At 31.6% G+C, this 18,750-nt stretch overlaps 1 protein-coding gene across 1 annotated transcript; it reads left to right on the plus strand.

The window, feature by feature from the left end:
- The first annotated feature begins 3,735 nt into the window (after positions 1 to 3,735).
- Positions 3,736 to 4,739, plus strand: LOC139876165 (uncharacterized). Its single transcript, XM_071863465.1, has 2 exons — positions 3,736 to 4,242; positions 4,431 to 4,739. Exons 1-2 carry the CDS (start codon positions 3,736 to 3,738, stop codon positions 4,737 to 4,739), a joined length of 816 nt encoding a protein of 271 aa, XP_071719566.1.
- Positions 4,740 to 18,750: the final 14,011 nt, after the last annotated feature.

Genomic DNA, 18,750 nt, shown 5'->3' on the forward strand with positions numbered 1-18,750 from the left:
AAGGGGTTAAATTCTTTCGGATTTTTAAAATTTTTTAACTTAAACACTTGGTTACCATTAAAAATACTAGTAACACAGTAATTGTATTAGAATCTAGTGCTCTCTGATAACAAAGAACAGCCCTAGTCTTATATACTGACTACCCACTTCTAGTAAAAAATTTTAAAATTTTCAATTAAATGAACTCAAAATCATGTTTATACATATTTATGAACGATAAAACTAGGTGTTAACACCGAAATTATTGTTACCTAGGAAAGGACATAAATTGAGAAACAACCCAAAAATGTTAGAATTCATTTAAGAATGGAATAGAGGAAAATAAAAAGGCAAAGAAAGGAAAATAAAAGCCAAGTGTGGGAAATTTTTACCAAGTTATTCAAAATATATATCACATATTTTTGTACAAATAATTGAAAATACTTTTGTTTTGGACGATAATTAACTGTTTTACCAGATAAAAGAAAAGAAGAGATGGATCTACATGATGAATCAATTCCATCATTTAAAGGAAGTAAAGTCTTTCGAAAAAGACACGCGCTTCTTGATTTAGGTCAAGAAGTTGTCGTTCAGACCAGCTGTAGGTTGACGAAAAATCTAGAAAAGTCATCACTAAAATCAGCAGGAAATCCACGGACCTCAGCATCAAACAGGGTCACCAAGTGGTCAGATTTATCCTAACCATGAGAAGGATTTATCTCGTACAATGGGGGGGCACCGTGCAAATTAGCTTGATAAGACTAATGAATCAGATCCCCAGAAAGGATAATCTCCTTAAAGATCAAAAATCAGCTTTTAAGACTGTTATTACTCAATCCAAGAAATTGACCTTAAAGATTGAGAATTACAAGCTCATGGAATTCGATGATATCTAAACTCGAGCTTGAACGAGAAAATATTTTGATAAAAATTACAAACCGATTTGTTTTCTGAAAACCCATTTTCAATGCGTTCATTACCATTGAACGTAAAATCCTAGGAATTCACCTGGAATTCTTTAGGTCACCTGACCCAAATCGGGTGTCAACCGTAAGAACGGTGGTTGCATAGCATGGTCAAAGACAGGACCTTGTGCCAGACCGAAAAATTATAAGGGTGAGCTTTACTATTGCTCCTACCAAGGATAGTAATTACGTCCGACATGTTATAGACCATAATTAAAAGCATTTCAGGGGACATTGCCTTAACAGTTGCTTGTTCAACGCTTTCCTTTACAACCGGACGGTAGTTTACCGAAAGGTAATATACGGAGCAAGTATACTGGACGTGTTGCTTTCCTAATACAAGGTTAGCAAGTGGGTGACACAAAACCACAAGTTTTGAGCTAAAATTTTCAAATATGAAACCCACCAAACCCACAAAAATATTTTGCAAACACCGGTGAAGGGTTATTCCGGAAAACTTATCTAGGGTAAAAACTAGATTTAATTTTCAAAAGATCAAATGTTTTCATAAAGATCCAATTTCCTTAATGTATCTAAATTTTTATAGTCATGTGGGACTGTAAACCACATCGTTACTACCATTGTTTATACCGCCGTATAGAAATCACTGATGTACAAAGTGTGAAGAATAAAGAAGTGATTCTAGTATATTTCAAGACTATATTGCTTGAGGACAAGCAACGCTCAAGTGTGGGAATATTTGATAATGCTAAAAACGAACATATATTTCATAGCATTATTCCTCAAGAAAGACAAGCTTTTAGTTGCAATTGTCCTATTTACAAGTGATATTCGGTTAAATAATAAAAGGTGAAGACAAAAGATAGATTCGACGAATTGAAGACGCAAACGACCAAAAAGCTCAAAAGTACAAAATACAATCAAAGAGGTTCCAATTATTGATAAGAAACGTCTCAGAATTACAAGAGTACAAGATTCAAAACGCAAAGTACAAGATATTAAATTGTACGCAAGGACGTTCGAAAATTCGGAACCGGGACCAGAGTCAACTCTCAACGCTCGATGCAACGGACTAAAAATTACAAGTTAACTATGTATATAAATATAATATAATATATAATTAATTATATAAATTATATATATATATTATATTTATATATTAAAACCATCGGCAGACTAGGATCCAAACTTGTTTGAGCTGTATTTACAAACTCCGCGACTCGCGGAGTTTGTAGTGCAAAAAAGCTGCAACTCGCGGAGCTGTCCTGGACAAAAATGCTTATAAAAGCTCGCACATTCTGAACGTTTTATAGATCCTAAATCCATCCATCTCTCTATCTATATGTAAACGTATATATATATATTTATATTTTAATTTTAATTTTAATTTTAATTTTAATTTTAAATTCTAATAATAAGGGTATGTTAGCGAATGTTGTAAGGGTGTAAGTCGAAATTCTGTCCGTGTAACGCTACGCTATTTTTACTCATTGTAAGTTATGTTCAACCTTTTTACATTAATGTCTCGTAGCTAAATTATTATTATGCTTATTTAAATCGAAGTAATCATGATGTTGGGCTAAATACTAAAATTGGTTAATTGGATTTTGTACCATAATTGGGGTTTGGACAAAAGAACGACACTTGTGGAAATTAGACTATGGGCTATTAATGGGCTTTATATTTTTTTAACTAAATGATAGTTTGTTAATTTTAATATAAAGATTTACAATTGGACGTCCCTATAAATAACCATATACACTCGATCGGACACGATGGGCGGGGTATTTATATGTACGAATAATCGTTCATTTAACCGGACACGGGAATGGATTAATAGTCACTAGAATTATTAAAACAGGGGTGAAATTATGTACAAGGACACTTGGCATAATTGATAACAAAGTATTAAAACCTTGAGTTACACGCAGTCGATAACCTGGTGTAATTATTAAACAAAGTATTAAAATCTTGTTACAGTTTAAGTCCCCAATTAGTTGGAATATTTAACTTCGAGTATAAGGATAATTTGACGAGGACACTCGCACTTTATATTTATGACTGATGGACTGTTATGGACAAAAACCTGACGGACATATTAAATAATCCAGGACAAAGGACAATTAACCCATGGGCATAAAACTAAAAATCAACACGTCAAACATCATGATTACGGAAGTTTAAATAAGCATAATTCTTTTATTTCATATTTAATTTCCTTTATTTTATATTTAATTGCACTTCTAATTATCGCACTTTTATTTATTGTCATTGTATTTAATTGCACTTTTAATTAACGCACTTTTTAATTATTGTATTTTATTTTATCGCACTTTTATTTATCGCAATTTCATTATCGTTATTTACTTTACGCTTTAAATTAAGTCTTTTATTTATTTAATATTTTACATTAGGTTTTAACTGCGACTAAAAATCGACACACCGGTCATTAAACGGTAAAAACCCCTCTTTATAATAATAATATTACTTATTTATATATTTGTATTTTTATAAATTAAAACTAATATAGCGTTAAGCTTTGTTTAAAAGATTCCCCGTGGACGAACCGGACTTACTAAAAACTACACTACTGTACGATTAGGTACACTGCCTATAAGTGTTGTAGCAAGGTTTAAGTATATCCACTCGATAAATAAATAAATAACTTGTGTAAAATTGTAGCATATTTAATAGTATTTAGTTGTAAAAATAAAGCTATTTCATATACGCCTCTCCGCACATCACTAATGTGCGTTGGGAAGATGTTTGCAAGTCGAAAGAGGAGGGTGGACTCGGTATAAAGCGATTAAAATCATGGAACGTTGATCTTATGACTTCTCTTGTTTGGCGTTTATTGACTTGTAAGCATTCTTTGTGGGTCAAGTGGATTCACGTGTACATACTCCCCTCTCATTATTTTTGGACGCTTCCTATAATAGCTAGTGCTTCGTGGAGTTGGCATAAATTATTGCAAATCAGACCAACTATTCGGCAACACTTTAAGTACCAAATAGGTAATGGCAATAATTTGTCTGCTATGTTTGACAATTGGTGTTCCATGGGTCCATTAGACGAGATAGTTCAAATGGATGATATAACTGTTGCTAACCTGACTCGTGCTTATGTTAGTGATATTGTTACTAATGGAAGCTTCTCTTGGCCGAACGGTTGGGACCAAAAATACCCAATGCTCACGGTAATCCCCGTGTCGATGCTCTCAGATGAAGATGATTTGTTACGATGGAAAGGAGCTGATGGCTCGACCAGCAGCTTCTCAGTTGCTCATGTTTGGGACACGATCAGAACACATGGGGTGGAAGTTGAATGGTTTCGAGAAGTATGGTTCAATAAAGTATTCCAAAACATGCGTTTGTGTTGTGGCTATTGATGGGTGAAAGGCTTAAAATGCAAGACTGATTGAAGGCATGGGAAATTAGAAACAACCCGATGTTGAGCTGTCCACTTTGTAATGGATGCATGGATACACATGCACACTTGTTTTTTTAATGCTCTATTTCTTCTCAGGTTTGGTGTTGGGTTCGAAAGCTTATTCGGTTAAAGATTGATTGTACCGATTGGAAGGGGTATGTCCAAAGTCTGAGTCATATGGCTAAACGCAATTGTGCTAGGGTGGTGGTGGCTAAGATTTGTTTGGCAGCTACGGTTTATTTTATTTGGCAGGAGCGTAATGGCCGATTCTTTAAGAAGGCGCACTGTTCAGTGGACCAATTGTTCAAGTTGATCAAGCCTAATGTGCGTTTAAAGCTAATGACTATACGCCTCAAAAACTCAATTCGTGCAAAAGAGATGAAGGAGGATTGGCACATCGGATAGTTAATATTTGTTGTGTCTTGGTTTCTAGTTATTGATTGTTTAGTTGATAGCTAGTTGGTGGTTATGCTAGGCTTCAAGGTTGTCTTGAAGCAGCTGCTCTCTCATTGTATCATCCTTTTTATTATTTAATAATAATATTTTTCGGGGTAACCCTTTACCCAAAAAACTATATCAATTAACTGAGTAGCACCAAAATAAAAACGAAACTAGCATCAACTAAGTTTTCATGTAACGACCCGGCTTTTTCGACTTGCTTTTGTGCTTTGTGCTTTCACAAAACTGCGTATATGTGCGTACTGAGATAGTTTATGCTCTGGGATCTTATTTAATGATTAATTACTTTCATTAATGCCTTATAACGTGCTATTAAGTGTGTAATCACTTAATTTGATCCCCGGATGCTTTTACGACCGTTGGTGTCACTTGACGTTTGAAACGAGTTATGTACTTGGTACACGGTAACTTTGGTCATGATCGAAATATTATGACTACATAATACTAATTGTTATTTTATAATAACAATTTCTTGGGTTTTGGATGCTTAATTACGCTTAGTAATTTACTAGAGCACACTAGTTGGTCTTGTTGGACTTTCTACCTTGTTGGACCTTAGCCCACCCTACACTAGCTAGTGGACTATTTAATTAGCCTAATTATAATAAGTTAGTGACCCATAATAATGAAAGACAAATGCTCATTTATTAGAGGGAACATACTAGCATTTTTGTTAAGCATTATCCTTAATGTTGCATGAGATCCTAACATAAGTACCAACTTTAGACAACCATTAAATCAAAAGGCAAAAGTTGGTCCCCTTGTCCCCTCCCAAAGGCTACAGTTTTGGAGCCTCCCCACCACCCTCATTTCTTATAAATACCAAGCTATTTCCTCACAATTCACACTTGCTCTCATTTACAAATTACACACACTTACTCTCTAATTCTCTCTCTAGTCTTTCTCACTCTAAAAAGTGTAAGTTTTAAATTTTCTTCTTCTTCTTCTTTTCTTCTTCATAAAGTCGACATCATCATCATCATTTAATGGATCTAGCTTTTAGCTTTTGATCTTGTTATATCTTGTAGATTCAAACTTGGGTTTGAATCCTTCAAGAACATGAAAGATTCAAGCTTTCTAGCTTGGAATCTTCATTTACTTGTTAGATCTAGCTTGTGATTTCTTTGTTTTGTTATAAAGATCAAAACTTGTGTTTATGATCTTCATGTATCTTAAAGATCCAAGCTTTATGCTTCAAGATCTTCAAGAACACTAAAGATCCAAGCTTTCTAGCTTAGGGTTTCATTATTATGTTAAAGATCTTAGCTTTTTAGCTTATGGTCTCATTACTTTCATTATTTTGTTAAAGATCTTAGCTTTCTAGCTTATGGTCTCATTAATCTTGTAAAGATCCAAGCTTTCTAGCTTAGGGTTTTCTTAATACTTGAGATCTAAGTTATTATTGTAGATCTCACTTACTTGGAATCTTTTTGTGTTTTTTGTGATAATAAAGATCAAGTCTTCATCATCATATATGATGGAGATGCATAAACTTGTGTAAAATGGACAAATGTTGAAGCTTTATTGGATCTATGCAATAAAGAGGCAATCTTGATGTTCAAAACTTGTAGAATGATAGGTTTTACTCTTAGTTGTGTATTGATAGTTGAACCTTGGTCAAAGTGATGCTAAAACATCAAAGTGTTGTACACTTGAAGCTTACAAGCATCAATGATGAGAACCGTGATGAGCATCAAGCACCAAGAATCTCACCGGAGCACTTGTTTGCTATTTTTCGGGGTCTGATCAGACTCCTGGACTTCTGGAAAACTGATTTTCAGATAGTTCGTTTTGAGTAGATAACTTTTTGTTTACGCCTCGACTTAATCCGATATACGGTTTAGGATTTATAGCCTTCCGAAAGTCACTACGCCTTTGTAACGTTGTGCTGAAATTTCTGACCTACTCGACTTAAACCGTCTCCACGGTCAAAAGAAGATGAGTTAGGTTCTGAAAATTGGTCAGAGGTTAGAGGACTCACATACGGAGCCATGGCCACTGACTACGCGTCTTTTCGATTTGTATAGAGGTCGTAACAGCTGTCCGAACTCAGCCTTTTGTTTCGATCTCTATTCTTGTTAAACTTACCTTAGTGTTGATGAATGATGATGATAATGATGATGTTGATGATGACACTTAAACTTAATTTATTCACTTTTAAACTTTTGGGACAACATACTGACCTAGTGACCTTTGACTTAGGTTGACGACCTTTCGGACCGACTTACTACTTGCATACGTTTCATATCGACTTTACTGCTTATTCACTGTGAGTTATAGCTCCCTTTCTACTTTACTATTTTTGGGACTTTTGAGAGTACGTGCGCTTTTTATGTTTTACATACTAGACACGAGTACTTAAACTTTATATATGTGTGGGTGACATAACGGCACAAAGATTCCCCTTAGCTCGGTAACATTTAGTCATTGGTTTATGAACCGGTGAACGCGAATCTTAGATATGGATCCATAGGGTTTGACATCCCCACTCGGGCTAGTCGCGCTAACATTCAATGGGTGTTTAATACTTTGTAAACATACGCACTCTCCAAGTATAATTTTAGGGGGTGATATATTACTTGTTAAGTTAGTTACCGGGTGCCCACGGATAAGCATATACTTTATCATACTGATTGAAAATACTGATTTGAAATGCTTGTTGAAGCACTGAAATCTCGTGGTCTACATTACTGATTACAAACAAACTATAGCTCACCAACATTCGTGTTGACTTTTTAAGCATGTATTTCTCAGGTGCTTAGACGTTGTTGCTTCCGCTGTTAGACTTGCTGTCTTGGTGTTATAGACTTGCTGTTACGGACCTGCTGTGTTAGATTTCTGCTGCATTACTTAGAGATGTCTCAATCATGGAACTTTTCTTTTGCATTCGTAACTTACGTTATTTTTCAAACAATGGCTTTGTAATGACCTTTGGGTTACATACTTATGTTAACGCTTCTATTCATAAGAAGCACGTTATCTTTTGTAAAACGCTATCTTTTTATGAATGCAAAACTGGTTTTTAAACAGCATATAGTGTTTGACCTTGTAATGATCCTATTGTTGATGAACCGTACACGATGGTTTTGTACGTGGCGTCACATTTGGTATCAGAGCATTGGTTGTAGGGAATTAGGTTGCATTAGTGAGTCTAGATCAGGCCGAATAGGATTCACTAATAGGACTAATCTACAACTTGCTTGTTTACCTGTTTCTGCGGAACTATTGCATGCTAATATGTTGTCTTACTGCATGTTACTGCTTACTACTACTGCATGCTACTGCTTACTTTTACTGCTATATGAACTTGTTGCATGCTACTGCCTACTTTCACTACTATGTGAGCTTGCTGTATGCTATTACTTATTCTCGCTACTGCATGCTACAATCTGCTTTTGATTGCATGCTACTTCTGTTTAGTACTGTTATTATTGCCATGTTATGTACTGCTGTAGATGATCTAGGATGCTGTAGTTATTATGCCTGAATACTTGCTTGCTTCATGTCTGATATTCGCTGTACCGACTTGGAAAAATTTATCTTTCGTAGTTCAGATATTTTTCTGAACCCTTTTCTCACTCGTCTAACTCGAATAACTAGTAATGTAATCCACTTGTTACTACCGTTCCACCGTTCCAGAGATCGAAACATTACTTCACGCAATCTAGGAGGAGTACCCCTCGGATTACACACCCACAAAAATTGATCCTCGGAGGAGGAGATATGTTGAGACGACCCAGAAATTTCTGATCAAATTTAAACTTTATCTTTATAAAATTCTGACACGATAAGCAAAGTCTGTTAGGTTGAGTCTCAAAAATTTTGAACTGTTTCATATATGCATTTGACTTTCGACCGTTCTCGACGATTCACGAACAATTAATTGTAAATAGTTATGTGTGTATATGTATATGTATATATATATATATATATATATATATATATATATATATATATATAAATGGAAATTGGAAAAAAAATATGTGAAACATTATATGTTGTTGTATTTAAAATTAATTATGTAAAATAAAATAAAAATGAGATATTCTAATAATTATTATTTAAAGTATAACTATATATAAATAAGGTATATTGAAAATAAATATTAAATGATTGTAATACTCGTTGGATGTTTCGATTATTATTTAGAGAAGTTTAATTCGAACTTATGTGATTTTAAAATAAATGGGCATCCGAAAATGAGTTGTATAAACTATAGGCTCATTAAAAATATATTTAGGAACTATTTGTTGAATTTTAAAACTTTTTATATTTTACTTGGGGTTGTGAGTGAATAATTAATGTAATTTTTATTTAATAGTTAATGATCGAATTTTATACCATAATGACCAAAATAAATAAATATAGCTAATTTAAAAATATGGAATTTTTCTGAACACTTTTATTTGCCACTAATTTTGCACGATACACAGTCCGTGAAAACTGTCGGTAGTAAACTTACAAAACATCCGGCTGCATTACTATTCTCCAATTTGGCACAGTGTATATGGATTACTGTTTTGGGATTGAAATCTCATCCAACTAACTTATTATATATATATATATAAATATATATATATATATATATTATATTATATTATATATTTGTATTTACACATATATATGACTACTATGCTAGCAAGAACCATATACCATATTTCTGTTAAGCAACCTAGTAACTATAACCATCATCTCCACTATCTCTTTCTATATATATATGAAATGTCCCGTTCATATTGATTATAAACGTTCCATATTAATTGATTTTGTTGCGAGGTTTTGACCTCTATATGAGACGTTTTTCAAAGACTGCATTCATTTTTAAAACAATCATAACCTTTATTTTATCAATAAAGGTTTTAAAAACATTACGTAGATTATCAAATAATGATAATCTAAAATATACTGTTTACACACGACCATTACATAATGGTTTACAATAGAAATATTACATCGACATATGTTTCTTGAATGCAGTTTTTACACAATATCATACAAACATGGACTCCAAATCTTGTCCTTATTTTAGTATGCAACAGCGGAAGCTCTTAGTATTCACCTGAGAATAAACATGCTTTAAACGTCAACAAAAATGTTGGTGAGTTATAGGTTTAACCTATATATATCAAATCGTAATAATAGACCACAAGATTTCATATTACAATACACATCCCATACATAGAGATAAAAATCATTCATATGGTAAACACCTGGTAACCGACATTAACAAGATGCATATATAAGAATATCCCCATCATTCCGGGACACCCTTAGGATATGATATAAATTTAGAAGTACTAAAGCATCTGGTACTTTGGATGGGGTTTGTTAGGCCCAATAGATCTATCTTTAGGATTCGCGTCAATTAGGGTGTCTGTTCCCTAATTCTTAGATTACCAGACTTAATAAAAAGGGGCATATTCGATTTTGATAATTCAACCATAGAATGTAGTTTCACATACCTGTGTCTATTTTGTAAATCATTTATAAAACCTGCATGTATTCTCATCCCAAAAATATTAGATTTTAAAAGTGGGACTATAACTCACTTTCACAGATATTTCCTTCCTCGAAAAAAAGACTTGGCCACGGATCGATTCACGAACCTATACAAATATGTACATATATATATCAAAGTATGATCAAAATATAATTACAACCATTTTTATTATGTTTTAAAGATTTGAGTGTATTAAGTCAGCTGTCCTCGTTAGTAACCTACAACTAGTTATCCACAGTTAGATGTACAGAAATAAATCGATATATATTATCTTGAATGAATCCACGACCCAGTGTATACACGTCTCAGGCTAAATCACAACTCAAAGTATATATATTTTTAGAATCATCCTCAACCCTGTGTAGCTAACTCCAACATTACTGCATATAGAGTGTCTATGGTTATTCCAAATAATATATATACATGGGTTTATATGATGTCAAAACATTTGCATACGTGTCTCTGGTACCCAAGATTACATAATATATTAGAATACATGTATAATATAATATAAGTTAGCTAGGATATGATTTGTATAGATTTGTTAAACATTTCCCGTAGCTAAAAAGATCAAAAATATCCAATCTTGTTTTACCCATAACTTCTTCATTTTAAATCCGTTTTGAGTGAATAAAATTGCTATGGTTTCATATTGAACTCTAATTTAAGAATCCAAATAGAAAAAGTATAGGTTTATAGTCGGAAATTTAAGTTACATGTCAATTACTAAAGAGGTAGTCATTTCCGTCGAAAGAACGACATCTTGATGACCATTTTGAAAAACATACTTTCACTTTGACTTTAACCAAAATTTTTTCGATATAGTTTCATGTTCATATGAAAAATCATTTTCCCATAACAACAAATTTTAAATCAAAGTTTATCATAGTTTTTAATTATCCAAACCAAAACAGCCCCCGGTTTCACTACGACTGCGTATATCCAATTTTATGGTGTTCATCGTGTTTCTAGGTTTTAAATCATTAAGTTAGCATATCATATAGATATAGAACATGTGTTTAGTTGATTTTAAAAGTCAAGTTAGAAGGATTAACTTTTGTTTGCGAACAAGTTTAGAATTAACTAAACTATATTCTAGTGATTACAAGTTTAAACCTTCGAATACGATAGCTTTATATGTATGAATCGAATGATGTTATGCACATCATTACTACCTCAAGTTTTTTGGATAAAACTACTAGAAATGAGAAAAATGGATCTAGCTTCAAAGGATCCTTGGATGGCTTGAAAGTTCTTGAAGCAGAATCATGACACGAAAACAGTTCAAGTAAGATTTTCACTCGAAATAAGATTGTTATAGTTGTAGAAATTGAATCAAAGTTTGAATATGAATATTACCTTGAATTAGAAATATAAACTACTATAAATAACAAAGGTTCGTTGATCTTAGATGATTACTTGGAATGGATTAGAAAGCTTGGAACTAGACTTGCAAACTTGGAAGTATTCTTGGTTTTTATGAAACTATACTTATGAAATTTATGAAAAACACTTAGAACTTGAAGATGGAACTTGAGAGAGATCAATTAGATGAAGAAAATTGAAGAATGAAAGTGTTTGTAGGTGTTTTTGGTCGTTGGTATATGGATTAAATATAAAGGATATGTAATTTTGTTTTCATGTAAATAAGTCATGAATGATTACTAATATTTTTATAATTTTATGAGATATTTCATGCTAGTTTGTAACAACCCGTCCTAATCCTCCTGGACGAAGTCATCAACATTTGGTTCCATTGCGATGATTGACTCCAAGTAATGTCCTTAACATGAGCAAATGCACAGCGAAAGACTTAATTCGTACCTGAGAATAACATGCTTTAAAACGTCAACATAAAGTTTGTGAGATATATAGGTTTGATGCTAGCAGCGTTATAACTATGGACCACAGGATTTCATATATTTAAACATAATACACTCGCAAGTGTATGTAAAAGTAGTTGAGCACTTGGTAACCATACTTAACATTTAATCATCGCAGCATATTCTTAAATAATCGCTACACCGTACCAAGTGTAGTATACAGGAATGAAGTACTGTGCAACCGTTGAAAACTGGTCGTCCAGCCCGGTTGGGGTTGTCAGGCCCGATAGATCTATCAACAGGATTCGCGTTTACATTCCTCATGTAAATATTAGCTACCAAGTATAAAGAAATATGCCATGGTACAACTCAACATAGAATTTATTTTTGATCACTTGTGTCCATAACGTAAATCATAAAATGCATGTATTCTCATCCCAAAATATTTAGAGTTTAAAAGGGACTATATACTCACCATACTGTATTTTGTAGTAAAAATACATATAACATCATTGAACTTGTGTAAGGTTGGCCTTCGATTCACAAACCTATATCATTTGTATATCTATTAATATACATAATCGTAATCGATCAATTTTTATATATGTTTTATATTTTCATTTTATATATATAAAAATATTAGTCTTGTTTTGTTATATGTATTAAATATTATATATACATATATTTTTATTTGTTTGTTAAAATAGTAATTATAATAATACTAAAATAATATTAATTGTGATAATAATTATGATATCATTAGTGTTAATATTAATGATAATAATATTATTGATTTTATTACTAATAATATTAATGATAGTTGTGAGGATAAGTCTTATAATAATAATAATAATAAGGTAATAACAGTAGTTTTTAGTATAACGAAAAGTTTACCAATAATGATAATGAAAATAATAATTTTAATAATAATACATAATATGTAATAATAATAATAATTACTATAATACTCTTATCACTAATGATAAACTTAATAATAATACTTTGTTAATAATAATAATAATAATGAATATAATACTTGTAATTAGGGTTATGTTAATAATAATATGAAAGGGTAACTAGTACTTGTATTAGTAATAATAATACTAATAACTAATGTTTGTAATACTTATTAGTAATAATAAAAATAATGATAATTCTAATACTTAATAATAATAATAATAATAATAATAATAATAATAATAATAATAATAATAATAATAATAATAATATTCATAACAATTTATAATGATAATAATAACATTTTAAAAAAATAAAAAAAAATAATAACAATGATAATTGTGATCATAATAACAATAATACTAATTTTTATAGAAATAATAACAATTATAGATAAAGATAAGTAGTATACCTTCTTTAAGGAGGTTTCACAAAAAAAAATGCCTCAACTAGAATCGAACTCGTGACCTATCGAATACCCGCTAACAGTCTTAACCAACTGAGCTACAGCCGATTTCCTGACTAAACTCCATATCTAATTCTGTTAAACTGTTTTCAATTGTCCATCTTCTTCTTCCTTTTTAAAACCGAACGAACCATGAACCAATTAACCTAACATCTAAATTGTTTGTTCAATATAAACTTGTATTTGAAAACGTAACATTCTATGTGAGATTAAGTTGGGTTAACCAAAAAAAAATATAACAGAAGTAACCTGCTGTATCGTAAAACAAATAAAACCCATGATCGAATTCGATCTTTAATCAGTTTTTAGACAAACTTTTCAACATCAATTATACTCTAAACCTTCCTTAGAAACTCTCTGTAACATCGATTGGTCCTAAAACCTCAAATTGAAATCAAATTTCATGATAAACAACCAGTTTGACTTTTATGGAAATAAGCTTTGACTCTGAAATTCGAAGTTGTTATAGCGAATTGAAACTTGAAATTTTAAAGAAAGATTGAGTGCATGATTCCTAACAATGTTGCATTTAAGGATTTTGAAAATCTGAAAGAAATTAACTTTTTAAAAAAAAATGAAGCACGAACAGAGAATGGGCTGGTTCAGTATTTTCTTTTCTGTTTCAATTCAACAAGTGGGATTAGTTATACATGGTAATTGGTACAGATATAGAAAACGAATCGAAAGATTTATATTGAGGAAGAGGTCGACTGTAATCTCACGGATCTAATAGTTTGACAGAAACCAACAAAATAAAAAAATATAAAAGATCTGATAAAGGAACAAAATTACGCGTATATAACTATTTATCTATATAATATATCTGTTTTAATATATCCTATTAATTAATATGATTAATAATAATTAATATAACAATAATAAATTTAATAATAATATTAATAATTAATAAGACTGACTTTTATCTGATTTAAAAATGCTGAACTTATAAATATAATTTAATTATTAATAATATGACATAATTTGTTATTAATTATAAAAGTACTAATAAATAATGTACATCATAATAATATAAGTTGTTTTGTATTATTAATAAGATTATTTAATATAATTTTAATAGTTTTTGTAATAATAATAACATTAATAATAATACTAGTAAAGACAATATAACAAATTAAATGTATAAAAATATTCATAATACCGATATTATTATTGATATTAATATTTATAGTTTATAATCATGATGATAATAGAAGTAATAATAATACTAGTAATTATATTTTAATTTGTAAACTTTCACTATATTAACATATCTAAATATGAATCGAATCACTAAGCGAGGGTTATTACCATTTACCTAACTAACTTCGATCCCTATATACATATATTTTCTATATACTTATTTATATAAGTAGATAATTTTTGGAATAATAATTATTATATATTTTTATTATTGTACATAATTAATTCTAACAATTACAATATATAATATTCCATATTATTATATACATATCTATATACACATAACGTTTTGTGAATCGTCAGACATGGTCAAAGGGTAACTGATTATAGATTTCAAACTTTCTAGACTCAATATTACGGATTTTGCTTATCGTGTCGGAAACATATAAAGATTAAGGTTTAAATTTGGTCGGAAATTTCCGGGTCATTACAGTACCTACCCGTTAAAGAAATTTCGTCCCCGAAATTTGATAGAGGTTGTTATAGATAACAATAAGAATGTTTTCATAACGAATATGAGGTGATAATGGAGTTTTATCATTATTGAGAAATATAGATAAAACGATTCGATCATGTGAAGCGTACAAGTGAAGCTATCACAAAAGAGTGAAATGAGTAAATAGATATATTCGTTTCAACCGATGACGTAGTTACTATCGACTTCCAAGATTTAAGGGATTTAAAGAAAATTTTACGTATTAAGATTTGGTTCTGCGGCGATCAAGATCTTCTTTGAGTTAATGCGGCAATCTGTTTCGATTTCTTTGTCGGATATTTCACTATAAATCTACTCCCTTCTTTCCCTATTTCCATATCTCACATCTTCTATTCTTTCTTCCTCAATTCCTACCTTAAAGTATGCTCCATCCCGTTTTGATTCTTGTTATACTTCTAACTTTTATATCTTTCATTCTTCTCTTTCATCTGCCGCCAGAAGAATCTATTTACTTCTACTATACTCTTGTGTTTATAGTGTTTCTAGTTCTCCCGTGTCTCTATATTGCTATATGCATTTATATACACGGTTTGTAATTTCAGGGTTATTATTGAGCTTTATATTCTTCACTATTTTTCGGAGCTTCACGCTTTCGTTTTCTCTTCCCGACTTCGAGTCAAACGAGTAATGGTACGGAATTCGTAGGTATAAAATTTGGAATGAACATAGATAATGCTTTTCAGAAAGAAATGGTAATGGCACGATTTTGACTTGTCAAATTACCAGAATATCCTGGAAAAGACCGAATTATCAAGAAAATATTTTCTTGATAAATTTAGAGATTAAATAGAATGTAAGAGTCGTGTAAATGGCACATGATGACGGTACTGGGAATCATCATGCTTCATTAGAAACTCAACATGACTTACTGTAATATAATGACGTTGATCAAGTGTCATTATATTATACTAATTCAAATATCAGTTCCCATTACTACTTCAAAACATTCATATTTTAAACTCGAAGGTTTCAGAATTTAGAAACTAACACAGTTTCTTTTATGTTGTAACTCAGATATTACGGAGAGATAAATGATCTCAGATAAGAACAGTTGTGAAAATATCTTCAGAATATGGAGAATATGTATAATGGAAGATATGAAGATATCTTATAATATCTAAGATAAGATGATGATGAAGAATATCATCTGGAAGGTTTTAGAATAAGGAGTAGGGTTCTTACTAACGGTTTCAGCGGGCACTGAATCGTTTAGATTCTTTAAAGTCAAACTTATTCTTTGTGATTTGTTCACGGTTTCCTTCATAGTTTCGCATAATCCACTTTTCGGTGCTAAATTTCCTATTGAGTGTTTCTAACACTTCCTTCTTTGTCATCAACTTTTGGCCATTAAAACCATCTACAACATGCTGCTTCGTCAGCATTTTCAAAGTTAATAGATCTGGGTCATCGGTTATCAAACCAAGGTGGTTTCGGGAGAATTGTATTTTTAGATGATTAAACGCTAATGGTAATATAGTGGAATATAAAAGGTTCTCCGGTAACGATGAGGAAAGCCAATCGTATATATCAAAGTTATAATAAGACTTTTTGAATGAAAGGTCGAAGTTGTTCTGCTGGAGCTATGACAAAATTGGCTACTTCGAAAAGGAGTCATAAGGTTGTTTTTGCTAATAAATTCCAAAGAATTCGATGTGAGTACGTGTTAAACTATGACTTTGGGTTCGAGAGTTTTTCAGGTGCATAAATATATGCAAAGATCTTTTCTTCCATAGATGAGGTGTGGTTGGTTCAACTTCTTGATTGAGGTGTTTTCAAGAATTATGAAAAGATTTGAACGCGAATTGTAACTGTCGAGGTACAAATGAGGTTTAAGATGAAATCAAGTGGAAAACTTGAAGAATTGTTTAGTTTCATATGTTTATAATCAATATTTTAATTCATTTTAATTGTCCAAAGTTAGCAGTCCAATAGTCCAATAAATTCATATATAATTTAATATATAACATTTGAATTAATTAATACGTATCGTGACCCATGTACCGGTCTCAGTATTGATCACAACTTAAACCATATATATATTTTGGAACCAACCTCAACCCTGTATAGCCAACTCCAACATTCACATATAGAGTGTCTATGGTTGTTCCGAAATATATATATAGATGGGTCGATATGATATAGGTCGAAACCTTGTATACGTGTCCCGTTATTTAAAGTGCGTAAAAGTAAATAACAGAAATAAAATTGCGATAATTATTTTGCGATAAATTAAAATGTAATACGGAATTAACAGTTAGCTGGGAACAGTTAGCTAGGAACAGTTAGCATGGAATCTTAACAAAATTCATCATAGTTAATTTGTTTGTTTCTAACACTTTTTATTTTATCCAACGTTTTCTTCGTTATGCCACTTGTTGGATTCTGATAGATCAAAATCCAAATATGTAATTTGAATGGAAATGATTGTTCTGTGGTGAACGGATACGTATATCAGTGGTTGTAAAGAGGATAATAAATGACCGTTGAATCAGATTCGAAGAATGTACAGTGTAACTTATTAATGTGAAATCTAAATATTCCTCGGGTACTACCTACCCGTTAAAATATTTTCATCATTATCAGTTTGTACGGAAGAATTTTTAATTACAATCTTTATGAAAATATACATACATATATATTTTCTTCAGATGTAATCATGGATTTAATGAGTCAATAAGATATCAAACTCATTTGATTTATCGTTATTACTAGATTACATGATCTCTAAAACATTAGAGATTACATAATCATCATGTCGAACGAAGATAAATGAGGTAGAACGATATGTAAAGCGATGATAATCGATGATAATCGATGTAGAACGATATGTAAAACGAAGATCATACTCGAAGTACAGATGGGGTTATTGAGGCGTGTGATGTTGATATCCGAGGTATAAATTGAGATGTTGATGTTTACGACGTGGTTGTGGTTGAGGTGATAAGGGTACTGTTGGCGTTGATGATGGTACGGATTATGCTGCTGGTGCTGCCGCTGGTGTTTGTAACCTTCGCACCATGTTTTCCAAAGCCGTCACGCGAGCGCGAAGTTCGTTAACTTCTGCTGGTACACCGGAATGATTGACAGTTGGGGCGAGCGGATGAATAAGATTCGAAATATGGGATAGTATATAATCGTGACGAGATAATCTAGAAATGAAAGAGAAAATGGTTTCTCGAACAGGTTCGCCGGCAAGCACTTCAGGTTCATCACTATGAGGGCAATTTGGTGGATGGAATGAATCTTCATCGTGAAATGATTTTCGGATATCGGATGATATTCTAACTATATAGAATATCTATATATAATACTAAAGATTTCGTAGACTACAGAGGAATTTATGGCATATGTCAGGTAAGTCTACAGATGCGTTAAGATATGAATTTTGTCTATACACTATCAATGCAGTAAACACAGTAAGACGTGTCTTGACTTATGAATGATAAGCAGACAATTTCCTAAGGATGATAAGCAGATGATTTCCGACTAGAAATGATAAGCAAAACTTTTTGACA

The sequence above is a fragment of the Rutidosis leptorrhynchoides genome, chromosome 11, assembly GCF_046630445.1.
Source record: "Rutidosis leptorrhynchoides isolate AG116_Rl617_1_P2 chromosome 11, CSIRO_AGI_Rlap_v1, whole genome shotgun sequence".
Taxonomy (NCBI): Eukaryota; Viridiplantae; Streptophyta; class Magnoliopsida; order Asterales; family Asteraceae; genus Rutidosis; species Rutidosis leptorrhynchoides.